The sequence below is a fragment of the Poeciliopsis prolifica genome, unplaced genomic scaffold (genome assembly GCF_027474105.1).
Source record: "Poeciliopsis prolifica strain line A6 unplaced genomic scaffold, Auburn_PproV2 SCAFFOLD007, whole genome shotgun sequence".
In the NCBI taxonomy this organism is placed as follows: Eukaryota; Metazoa; Chordata; class Actinopteri; order Cyprinodontiformes; family Poeciliidae; genus Poeciliopsis; species Poeciliopsis prolifica.
The window spans coordinates 7,894,692-7,907,814 of NW_026562382.1; the positions used below are offsets into that span (position 1 = coordinate 7,894,692).

At 40.9% G+C, this 13,123-nt stretch overlaps 1 protein-coding gene across 2 annotated transcripts in view; it reads right to left on the reverse strand.

Annotated features, from left to right (window-relative positions):
- Positions 1-467: 467 nt before the first annotated feature.
- Positions 468-13,123, reverse strand: part of gsk3ba (glycogen synthase kinase 3 beta, genome duplicate a) — a 33,821-nt gene continuing 21,165 nt past the window's right edge. The window contains exons 4-11 of one of the 2 annotated variants that reach the window (XM_055031516.1): positions 11,253-11,363; positions 10,043-10,173; positions 7,831-7,937; positions 7,612-7,709; positions 7,396-7,503; positions 3,948-4,134; positions 3,547-3,645; positions 468-3,212 (exon numbers count right to left, since the gene is read on the reverse strand). In XM_055031516.1, the coding sequence (XP_054887491.1) occupies positions 3,136-3,212; positions 3,547-3,645; positions 3,948-4,134; positions 7,396-7,503; positions 7,612-7,709; positions 7,831-7,937; positions 10,043-10,173; positions 11,253-11,363 (918 nt within the window). In that variant the 3' untranslated portion in view covers positions 468-3,135. The remainder of the gene's footprint in view (positions 3,213-3,546; positions 3,646-3,947; positions 4,135-7,395; positions 7,504-7,611; positions 7,710-7,830; positions 7,938-10,042; positions 10,174-11,252; positions 11,364-13,123) is intronic. The other variant, XM_055031517.1, reaches the window with a different exon arrangement.

Consider the following 13,123-nt stretch of genomic DNA (forward strand, 5'->3'; position numbering starts at 1 on the left):
TCCATGTATTGATTGATTTTTCATGTGCCTTGGTATAAAGCTGTGGAATTTGTTCATGCCTTCTCCTGGCTGATTCCTTTGCAAACCTATTTCAAATTCACTTAAACGTACTTTCTAGTTAATTAGACTTATGATGTCTGAGGACAATGGGAAAAAAAACAGTGACTGAGTTCTTTAACTCCATCAAAAGGTTCTTGAATTAAGTAACAGATGTTTGTGTTTCAGTTGAATTGTTCATGACATATCAGACATTAAAGGTTCCAGTTTGAAGCTTTCCAATCAGGTCGACTGTAGGTGGCAGCAGACCTTCTTTAGACTCTTAGATCACACTTTCTGGAAGGGTTCTCCCATAGCTGCCTTAAATGCTCCCTCTTATTGTAAAATAATTCAGATTATCCTATTCATTTTACTGGCTGTGCCAGAAACACACAGCTAACACTTAAAGGAAAACCAGGCAGACAAATTCCTTGATCATTTCCAGGCTATCCTACTCTTTATTTGTTGCAAATTACAGTACCAGGGAACTATTCCTCGGAGCACGCAGGGGGAATATTTACAGAGGCGCAACATTTAGCATACCTTCACAGAAACAAAAGGAAAAATCAAAACAAAAAAATATTTCAGTTACAAACAGAGGCATTCAAGTAGTAGTACTGTTATACAGGATGTATTTGTTGTATTTTTTTCTTTTACTTTGTTTCTGTCTCTTTAACCCCAGTTAGCATATGACCAGTATATATGCTAGTATGACTTATTATACTAGTAGATATACTTTGTTTTCCCCCCCTGTTTTTGGTAGCCATTTTGCTTTTATTGAACTAGGCGTCAAGGGTTGGGGTACAGTGGTCAAACCTTCTGGTGGAGGGAAGCGACACGTTCATGAATGCAAAATTACAGCAAGCAGGAGACGTGGGAGATAGGCTACATGACTCAACCACCTCACTCTCCCCTTAGGTGCTACTGAGTCCTACCCCAACCCTCCCTGTCTATGTTTCAAGATATGCAGCCCAGAGACAACAGAGATATCCAGACAGAGGGGAGGAGAAAAAGAACAGAATTATTGCCTCTGAGGATGGCTCATCACAACTACGTCAACGTTCGACTTTGGTAACAGAACCAACACTGTGAGCGATACTGAATCTCTACTGTAGTCTATATTTACAGTATGTGAGGCCTCCTGCAGCCTCATCAGTCCATGTCCGTGATAAAACATCTATCAAAATAAACACCTGTCTATATTGTATCTTCAGCTGAGGGGTGGCGGGGGGGAACCTTACAATTAATGTCTGTATAATCCACGAAGTGTGCGATGAAGGACGGGAGGGAGGAGGAGGTGGTGGAGGCTCGTGTGGTGGGACGTTCGACAGCACCGAGGGGGACGGGGGAGTCACAACATCCAGGGACGGGGGTGATGGAGGAAACAAGGCGAAGGTGTATGAAAGCAAAGGCACTCCAAACTATAGTTACACTATACATGACTAGTTCTTGTTACAATAATACAGCTGTCATCTACTGTACTGTACAGGTAAGATTGAACATATGGCTGGATAAAGCTGATCATCGTCATCTAACAATATCCATAAACAATATCAGTTCAGCCCTGATTCTTTTTTTTTCTCCTTTTCCAACTCTTTGTTTTCGCTCATAAACAGTACATGGGTCAGCGTATATACATACCTTAAACACAACATGGGAAAAAAAAATAATAATCGTAACATAAAAAACAAGATACAAGACATACAAGTCAGAATTTTGGTGAGGAGCATTTATACTGTATATACAAACTGTTTTTTTTTTTTTTTTTTTTTTTTCAACATAGTGAGTGTTCTTGGTAAACACATCTGGACTGTACCAAGCAGCTCTTTATGCACTGTGCTGTGAGGACGAACGGTGGTTCACACTTTAAGGAGCGCGCTCGCTGAAAAACAAACAAACAAAAAAAAAACCTCTGATCATCTGGAAGAGAGAGGCGGTTGCTGACAGGAGAACTGGTTCGTTGAGACGCTGCACCGTCGCGGAGTCCAAGGCAAAAAGGAATAAAGCAGGTGCTCTAAATCCATCTACGGCCTTTAATACAAGCAACACAGGAGAGAAGCGAAGCTGCTGCTGCTGCTGCTGGACTCCAACGCTTCCAGGAAGAACAGGAGCAACAAACAAAACATCAACTTATCCAGGTCCGTCTTTAGGCAGCGGCAAATATTGCCGCTACGCTGCCAGATATGAGCTCACCATAAATGATCTCTGAACCATTGTAGTTATTATACATTTATCTATATATACTTTTTATACAGAAAGAAAAGTATTATATAAACTGTGTGTATGCTTGTTTGTACTGTATGTATATATTATACAAGCACACAGGAAGCAGATACACGTCACATCCGTCGTCGCACACCCCTCCCCCACCAGAATGCTGCCCAGGAGTAGAAAAAAAAAATTAAAAACAATGAGTAAAACGGGCTGCTAGAATTAAAAGCCCCAGGCGAAAGAAATAAACCACCCGATCTGCAGAGCTTCTTCCAGTGGACGTCATCATGCATCAACGTGTGCGAGAGGATGTGAGTGTGTCTGAGTGTGTGTGTAATACGCGTGCATGAGCCTCATGCCTTGTCTGCGGAGGTGAAAGGTCGTGGCGGGCCCCCCTCTCCAGTTGGTCCTTCTGTACTTGGGTCATGCACTACAGGAGAAACCAGAGGAGGAGGGGGTGGATGCAGAGATGTGGTATGATAACGAGGGAAGGGCAGTCAGGAGGCGACCAGGGGCAGCAAAGGACTTTTTTTTTTTTTACAGATTGTCCTCATACAAATGTTAGGAGGCTGCCATCGAGTATACGTGTTTAGTATACTTGTAGTCGGCAGCGCTTCTGCTCCTATGATTCCCTATCAAAGGGAGCATAGGGGGGTGGAGGACAGTTCAGACAGCAAGGGGTCAGAGGTGGAGGTCAGGGTGGATGGGTTCATGTGGTCGTGTCGCCGCTGAGCCCCGGGCCGCTGCAGCGTCGCCGCGCTGCCGCCAGGAGCAGAGCTGATCGCAGCTCACCCCCTGGCCAGGGGGGCGCAATGGAGAGAGGGCTGTGGGCCGGGGGCTGTGGGCCGGGGGCTGAGGCCGGGCGGAGGGCGAGTGGGGTCTGCAGGCTCAAGAGGTGGAGGTGGCGTTGGAGGCGGAGGCAGAGGCGGTGATGGTGTTGGGACCTCGATCTGTGTTGCTGCCATCTGTGGGCAGGGAGGAAAAAAGTGAATGTTAGCTGAGAGAAACTGATTAAAAGAAAAAAACAAAAAAAAAACTGTAGAAATTTGAGTTCTGTTTTTTCTATGCAAAATTGCTTCTTGGAGTTAAAACATATTTTGAAACACCTATCAAAGCTGAACATCTAATTCCTCTAGAGTCATCAATTGTCAACCACAGTCGACACAAATCTACTTAACTTACAGGAGCATTTTGATAAATCATTGAAATTTTCATGTCAGTAATTCAATAGAGAGGGAAGTGAGTGCTTCCAAGTCGCTAATGGTGAAGAAAGTCTGCTGAAAGAGGTGCGGCTCTGACCTGTGGTGGCAGACACGTTGGTTGGTGTCGAGGCGACAGCCTGGTTGCGGGCGTGGGCAGGGATGAGTATGGAGGCCAGAGAGGGATTACTAGATAGCTCTGAAAGAAAATGAACAGAAGTTATCGGGTCATGCTGCTGCACAGTTTCACTAAACCCTGGAGAGACACTCAGATCTGTCAAAAATGAACATTTCCAGGAGCTGTGCGTGGAAACACGGGATTAACTGGAGGAAAAGCTGAATGCGGAAGAATCAGGAACTAGGAAAGCTTCCGCACAGGGAGGCAGGGTGTGTTCAAACCGAAGCAGATAAAGTAAAAACAAACATGGGAATGAAATAAAACTATATAAAGGGTCAAATTTCTTTCTTTCTCTGTGAGCAGCTTGTGTGTCCGGAGCGTACCCTGGGTGGTGAAGTTGAAGAGTGAGGGCTTCTCTCTGCCGTTGGGCAGCTTGATGTTGGGGTCGCGCAGCTCATCAAAGAAGGAGTGAGCGCAGGCCTCCAGAGGGGTGAGGCGCGCCGTGGGCGTGTACTCCAGCAGGCGAGAGCAGAGGGCGATGGCCTCCGGAGGGGTCCGAGGCCGGAAGACCTGAACAGCGGTCAGAGACAGCATCAATGTGTTAAGACTGGCTGTCATCGCCACGGAGGTAGACATCTGGACAGCGAAGGTACAACCTAATTTAAAGGTTGGTTTCTGTGATCTGGCACTTTGAGGGCAGTGAATTAAATGCAGCTGCACAGAACGACTCCCAACATGGTTCCCACACAACCATGAAGACTTTTATTTTATTGTAGTCAGCTACTGGAAGGAAGGAAGGAAGGAAAGAAAGAAGGAAGGAAGGAAGGAAAGAAAGAAGGGGCTGAGGACTGAAAGACTAGGAAAGAAAGGAAGAGAGAAAGGAAAGCAAGAAGGATAGCAGCAAGGATAGAGCTAAAGACAGAAGGACATCATAAGAAGGAAAAGCAGACAGAATATATAATCCTTATTTTCATTTCTCTTTCTTATCCAGGCTTGGGAAAATACTAAAAACACATTCTGTTTCTCCAGACTGCGTAGGACACCTGCAGAACAGAAAGGCCAGCGGCTGCCTGTTGATTGGAGGCTAAATTTATCAAGTAAAAGCTTTGTGTGAAGAATGGAAATAATGTCCACCCACTCCTTCCAGCCTCATATTTACTGTCTGTGTCTCAGTGTGCAGGATAAAAAGTAAAGAGTCGAGCCTCAACCACAACCTGCAGAAATACTGATAGAAACCAGCTGTGTAAAAGCTGATCCAACTTTGCTCACAAAACCATTTTCTTCCTCAACCTGATGGTTGTTAATAAAAACAAGTTTCAGTTTTAGCTTAATGAGTGTTTTCTTGTCCTGCTGTTCAAATGTGTTTCCAGAGAAATTATTATGAAAAAAATCATATTTTTCAGTTAACATGAAACACCACCCAGTGCCTACAGTCCTGAATAATCCCTTATTTCTTTACATTTTGGGTCCGGGGTCTCTAATCAGATTTGCTTTGCATCTTTAAAAGTCGTCTATGTGAATATTAGACACAATGTCAAATATCTGACCATTTCCAGAAACAATTGTTTTCAAGTTTAATGAGCTTCTTTATTCCTTTCTCGCAGGTTTAATGCACAGGTTTCTTTTTAAGATCCCAAACCGATCCAGGCTCTACATTTCACACTTTCTTCATTAAAATAAAAATACCCCTCTGGATCAAAGCCACGCTTTTATTAGCTCCACCCTTGATTTATGTGAACATTTATGTGATGTTTATGATCTTAATCTCGGGATAGTATTTCAGTGAAATACGCTAAAATAAATGAATAATAAAAAAAAGTCATCACTTTTACTTTAGCAAATAAAGTTCACAGTCTATTTACATTTACTTAGCTCATGTCAGCTTTACATTTCCTGTTTTTCTGTAAACATTTCTTTAGGGAATATGATGTTGTAACCATAAACTTCTATCTAAATGTATTCATTCAGAATAGTTCTTAAATTCAACATAGTTATTGATCTTTATTGTACATGTTTTATCATTTTATCTTACCTAATGATGACCTTATGTGAATTAAAATTGAAACCAGCAAATCACTTTAAAATACTAAAATACTAAGCCTAAAAAATTTGTGGTTTTTACCAAAGAGCCTTATAATTTACATGATATGCTACATTTATGCCAAGTTTACATGTTTTTTTTTCTTCACACATTTATCATATATATGGGGCGATAGAGTAAATAGAATAAAACCTGGGGTTTGTACATGTTATAGATAAGCACTGTGTACATCTCTGTGCTTCATTCTTTGCTCTTTAAATTCAGATTCATCTTTTGGGAAATGGAATGGAGAAAATAACCTAGAAACTTAAAATATTTTCTGATGCTTTCTTTTTTGTGGCCAGTATTTCTCCAGGACCAAACACAAAACTTTTCCAGAGTTTCAAATTCAGGGCCAAGTAAAAAGCGGTATTCAGTCAGAACAGTATCTGAAAGCCATTAAACAGTCTGCAAGATGTGATGGAGGAACTGAGAGATCCATTATCTTTTCGCTGAGCATCGACTATGTAAGAGGTCTTCAGTAAAGAACACATCGTCGGTGATAAATACTATTTTACATTTGTCAAATTGTTCTACTTGATCTTCGCCATAGATTGGACAAAAAGGTGTCGTGTCTTGAAAACTAAAAATCATTTCCATGAAAAAGGTCAGGAACTGTTCTGAAACGAGAGAAAAATCAGCAAAGCTCCTCAGAAAAACTTAAAAGACTTTTAGAAAGTCTGAAAAAAGATTTGTAGCATTTAAAAGACAACTTATCTCACTTCATCGAATATATCAAGGCATTAGGGATGATTCAAGTCTGTTTGCATATTACACTCAGCTTATCCAAATACTGTACTTATGTTACCAGTCACAGGCAAAAGTGACCAAGACAACAACAGAGCAGGCTTAATATAAAAACACAAACATTCACCGGCCATTTCATTAGGTACACCTTGTTAAATTGCTTTTTAACACAAACATTTCAAAGGATTTAGGTGACTGTCAAAGTCACCTAAATCAAAGTGCTGGGACTTTCACACAGAAACTTTTATGGTTTGTAGAGAAGTTTTTTTTTTGTTTGTTTTTTTAAATTTCGGAAAACCAATTGAAAAATGACCCAAATAATCACTTGTTACAAGCAGATGGGCTACAGAGCAGAGGACAAACTCCTGCTGTCCCTCTTGTCAGCGAAAGGAAACTGAGGTTACGTTGCACAAAAGCAAATCAGGACTGGACAATCACAAGTTGGAAAAACTTGAAAAGCCTGTTTCTGACTCACACATTCAACTGCAGCAATTGGAGTGAGCCACATGAACGTATGGATCAATCCTGCTATGTATAAGTGGGTCAGCCTGCTGGTGGAGTGATGGTGTGATTGATATTTCCTTGAGCTCTTTAGTACTGAACAAGCACCATTTCACCGGACTCCAATAGTCTTTATAGTCACCCATTTCACCGCTGTTATAACAGGAGATTTACATAATGAACTTGTAGAGGAGAAATCTGCATTGAATGGAAAAAGAGGAATCCAGAACTAGCCAGGTGTACCTAATAAAGTGGCCGGTAGATTAACATGTCATACAAACTGATGCATGATGAAGTTCAACATGCAATGAGAAAAAAAAGAAACAAGAGCAGTAAACCAAAACCTACACTTAAAAAAATGAGTTTTGTGAATGCAAACAGCTATAAAGGAGCTCTTAAATCAGCATGCAGCTCCAGTGGATGGATGTTAGATGGTGGGATGGCAGAACAAAAGCGCTGGGATGTGGCAGCAGAAAAACGTAGAAGTAAAAGTGCTGCTGTACCTGCTGACTCACCTTAGTCCAAGGGTGGGCCTTGATCTGGGGGAATTTGAACTCAGTGTAGTTGGGGTTCATCTCGCGGATCTGTTCTCGGGTTGGAGTACCGAGAACCTGAACAGAAACAGCAAAGCGTCGTTAACCTCAACGGCATTTAGTCCTGAAATCTAAGTCCCGCTTGCTCAAACCACAGTGAGCTCAGCACGGCTGGCTGTTTCTCACCTTAATGATTTCCACAAGCTGATCCACCCCACTGTCTCCAGGGAAGATTGGCTGTCCTAACAGCAGCTCTGCCAGGACGCAGCCAGCTGACCACACATCTGCAGGAGTTAGACAGAGAGAGGAGGGGTCAATAATAAGAAAAACAGCTCAGACACCACAACACACACACATTCACAGCCAGATCCCTAAGACAGGCTGGGCCATCTGGGGTGGGCGTACCTATGCTGGAGGTGTAGTCAGTGGCACCAAAGATGAGCTCTGGGGCCCGGTAGTAGCGAGAGCAGATATAGGACACGTTGGGCTCTCCACGGACCAGCTGCTTCGCACTGCACACACAATAAAAGCACATTATGGTCAGAATCACCACCCACTTCTGCCAAAGAGAGGAACGTGAAACCAGTGTGATCAGAGTATATTTATAGGCACAGGGACTAAACTGGGATCTGATGTGTGAAGAGGGGCTGTGGGATTTTTGCAAAGGGAGCAGAGCCCTCAGCAAGCACGACGACACAAGTGAAACAAGCCAACACATCCGTCCTCTTGAGACACAATGACAATCCAGCTGTAGGTTCTTAATGCCAAGATCTTTATAGAAAAACTACAACTTTTAACAACGAAAAAAATAACCTCTTAGATGTTTCAAGAGCTAAACTCAAAATGAGATTAATAAGTCAATTTTCTGGTCATTTTCTGACCCATTCAGACTTTCTGGTGTCCAAATGGACACGAGATTAAAGACAAACTGAATGCCTTTCAGGGTTTTGTGCTTAAGAGGCGAATTATGACAAGTTGTCCTAGTTTCTAAACCAGTAAAGCAACCACAGACCATCACACTACCACCACGCTGTATGCAGAGTGTTCTTCTGAAATGCTGTTAGTTTTAGACCAGATGTAAAAAGGTCCACTTCTGCTCTGTAACTATATTTCTAAAACAAAATGGAGCTTTAAAAAAAAGAGTTTCTTTGTGTTGTTTGGGTCAGCAAGGGTTTCACCACGGATGACATTTTTGCTCGCTCTCTCTGTTTCTAGTTAAGTCGTGAAGGCTGATTTTAATAGATAAGTTAGGCCAGCATTGATTTCTTCAGAGGCCTCCTCCTGGACAAATCACAAATTTGCTCTTGGAAGTAATTTAGGTGAGCAGATTCCTCACTGTTTCATATTTTCTCCACATGTTAATGAAGGCTCTTACTGCAGATTTGATGGCCTCCCAAAACTTCAGAAACAACATTTTAACAATGGATGTCGATCTCTTTGTTTCATATCTGTTGTTAATTTGTTTAGCCCAGGACATGAAAGTTTATGTTTTTGAGACGTTTGAACATGCTTCATGTTGTCAAATGGGTTTTCTGTAAGTGATTTCTTTAAGTCACTTCATAATTGATGATTAATTGCATTTAATTCATGGGCCAACAAGGCGACCGATTACTTATTCACAATGGGAATCCTTTTTTCTCATTTGAAAACTGCGCTTTATGTGTTCTCTGGTTAACTTTCTCGTAGTAAATTGATGATTTGAAACATTTAATTGTGACAAAATGGTAAAAACAGGAGATATTTAGAGACCTCTGCATAGATTTAGTAAACATTTAAATTCTGAACTAAAACAATAAGTTAATATATTTTATAATTAATATGTGAAACACAACCCGTTTAAGATATTGCTTGGAGAAATTGAGATGTTTGAATTATGGAAACTGTAAAGGAAACAACTAGTTTCCATACTCTAATTTATTTTTAACTTACTTATTCAGATGTGGAATAAAGACCCCCCACTTCTCCAGGCACACCACTTATACCCAGCTTGACAGCGAAATTGTAACTAATGTGTTTTCGTCTTATGACTTTATTACCATTTAGTCAGTAGCTTTTCTTTTCTTTCCGTCTTCACCCTTTGTATTTGCACTGGAACAGAATATCGTTTACATCTGGATTTGTTACATTTTCACACACAGCACTTTGGTGCAGCTTGTGCCTGTGAACAAAATGCTTTTCAAATTAAATTGACACTGACAATTCAATCAGCCCAACAGAGCTGTGCTCGGTATGTACTTACACAGAGCAAGTCGGCACTGTGTGCTCAGCTGAGTGACAACAGCTTTGTTGATTAGAGCAGCATGCTGCACCCATCGACCCCCCACTTCACAAATAAATGCCAATATGGCCCTGTGACTCCCTCCATTGCTGACTCAGTAACAGGCAGATCAATTCACTGCCTCTGTAGTTTGACAAATGAGGCAGATGTGCAGCAATCAAGTCTCGCCTGAAAGTACTGTTAAAAGATATTTGTTGACATATTAGCAACATTGGAGTTCTTTGTTCAAGCCTGTATCTTTGTTTTTCCTACAGCTTAGTCTACTCTGTTTCAGACCTGTTGATTCAGTGGATGCGCCGATTAACCTGCATCCATGTTAACAGCATGACCGCGTCTCACCTGCCAAAGTCGCAGAGCTTGAGAACAGCCGTCTCTGGGTCGAGCAGCAAATTCTGGGGCTTAATGTCCCGATGGCAGATCCCAAACGAATGGATGTAAGCCAGGCTCCTGAACAGCTGGTACATGTACAACTACGCAGGGAAGAAGACACGCAGACAGGTCACAACTCCAGAACAAGCAGCCACCTGACATTACAAGGTTTATAGCAGGTGAAAAAAAAAAAAAAACACACACACACACAGGGATGTTATTTCAGTGCGGTCAAACATAGGACGTTTTATTATCCTGTCACGCTGTGTTTTCAAAGGAACACTGTTACACTGTTAACTGTGCCTTGCAGAGATAAAACAACACAAGTTTCGTCAATTGCAAAATTGAAGTTGCAGTCAATATCAATCAACTCATTTTGAATAAAAGAAAATCTGGACATTCACTAACTTGAATAGAACAAAACTGAATAAAAAGATTTAAAAACAAATCAAGACAAGATACATCTAGTTTTGCTAAATTTGCTACATTTATTATAAAGTTGTAATCTTAGCATTATTTCTGTTACACAAATCATTTTGAACCAAAGCAGAAGTAAAACACATAAATGATGGTACACAGCAAAAGTACCTACAAATGACTTAAAGGCTCGACTCCAACAACACAATGTTGCACTTAATTCCTGTATTGCATCTATTTTTGCATTTTTAACCAATGTGTGTTCTTAGAGAAGTATTGCTTTGTTTATATCATGCTAATTAAGAAATCAGCTGGTAACCGGGTCTAGAGAAAAACAAATACGTTTTTATTTTTAGCTCACTAGAAAAATACACACAGCTGCACAGCTGTGTCTTATCCAAAGTCAAATAGTCATTCAAGTGAATCACATAATTTTAGGCTAAATCCTGTGTTTTATATCTAAAGCCCTTGATCTGAAAGTATCTCTTAAATGGAAATAGATTGAAAATTGCTGCAAGACCAAGAGACATCGTGGCCTGAAACAAAAAACAGAATCCACTAAGTTTCAAATATGAACAAAGCAGTAAAAGAAAATCGAGGCTAAGAATAAATGCTTATTATAGAATTATCAAATATTAAAGGAAAAAGTCAGAAAAAAATCCAACTCTGGTTTAAGATCTCCTCTTCAGTGTCTCTGAAAACCAAAAACGTCTGCCTCTTCCTGCCATAATGCTAATAAAATCCTAGACTCAGTTACATTTACCTTAACATAAACCATGGGCAGCGTCTGTTTGGCTCGGCTGTAGTGTCTGGCCACTCTGTAGACGGTCTCAGGAACGTAGTCCAAAACCAGATTCAAATACACCTCGTCTTTCTGTTGAAGAGAAGAAAAAACAAGGACACTCGAGTTAAAACTCGCAATCACAAAAACCAAACATACACTAAATATGTATATCAATAATATCAAATCATAGCCAGGCTCATCTCAGTTGCCTGTTAAATTTTTCAGTGCGTTATCCATCTCTTTCGCCTTTTACAAGCCGATAAACCGGTTTTTAATATCCTATATGAGAATCCATTGCATGTCCCTGGAGGAAAGAAACCACACAGTCATGAGTCACAACGGCCTGAGCTGCCCCAGCAGCCACCGGCAGTGACATCATTTCCTTGTTTCCTGGTTAGAATGAAGCAAGTCTTGGAGGGCAGAAGGTTCTCCACCCAGTTATTGTAACACTTCCTTTTTCCTCTAGTCCAACGTCAGCTGCTCAAAACCGAGCCATCGGAGCATTAATGGAGATTAAATTAAAACTACAAATTATGATTCGGAAATGGAACAGTTGGAGACAGGACAGCAGAGGTCGCCATTTTCCTATTTACTGTGCTGAAATACTGAAATATTGACCGTAACAATGAAACATCATCAGATTTCATCCCTTCATGACTCAATTTGACTCGTAACGCTTTTGTGACGCTTAATGTTCATTATGGGTTGGGATCTACATTAGACAAAGACAAAATATTGCAAAAATTAGCTAAAAAAAAAGTTACTCATCAACTGAAAACCAATGCAATCTGAGCAGCCCCTTAGCGTAATCTGCTTCAGCTGATGCATTTCTGCCACCTTGTGGTGTAAGTAACACATTACAGCTAGCATGTGAAACCATACTTCCCATTTACAAATGCTTTCTGGGTGGAAACTAAATTTACAGACAAGAGAGACTTAGGGACGTAAATATAAGGTGATTTTATTTACTGGAATTACACTAGAATAAGTATTTGAAACTTTGACAAACTCTCATCCCTTATCAAATTAAAGTTTGACTTTCTAAATTTAGCTCTTTGCTTTAAACATAACTTTCAGAGACTAATGTTTTAGGTTAGTTGATGGAAAAGTTTTTTACTCGACTGTTAGAGTTAAACCTCAGGTGACCAGGTGGCATCACACAAATGGATGAGAAGTGTGCACCAACCAATATAATCGCATCACAGTTATTTTATTGGGAATATCATCGTAAAGGTTAAGAAAAATATTAGCTGGGAACAATCTGTATGTTTGACTACAACCACATATTAATAAATCCCAAATTATTCTATAGTTTAAAGTGAATCCTGGAAACAGATTCACAGGAAAACAACCTGTAGGAACCTTCCAACAGAACCCTCCAAGATCTGTGGAAAGAAAGATTAATCTACAGAGATGCTAACATGTGATCTGCAAAGCTCAAAGAAATCTAACACCACTGTCTGTACTGGACACTTTCTCCCCTCTGTGATTACTACACAGAGCTCTGGGTTAAAAAGTCAGTAAATGAAATGAGATAAAAAGCCCAAGAACTCAGAGACAAGACAACCTGTAGATTAACATTTTTCTACAATTATGTTCACACTTTGGCAGTCAGCGCTTCCCTTTCCGAGCCGTACATACACGTCTGCAGCCATCCCCTCCATTGACAACATTTGTGACGACTGGGGAGCCTGTTCCGCCTCCTGCTAGTGCCATCATTGCTATATTTAGCCTAGCAACAGCAATGACTCACTTCCTGCCTCACTGCAAAGCCACTTCCTTGGCTTCTTCCCAGAGGGATTGCCAAAGCAAAGCCCTGATTGGCTCCTTGAAAACTCCCAGCTAAATAA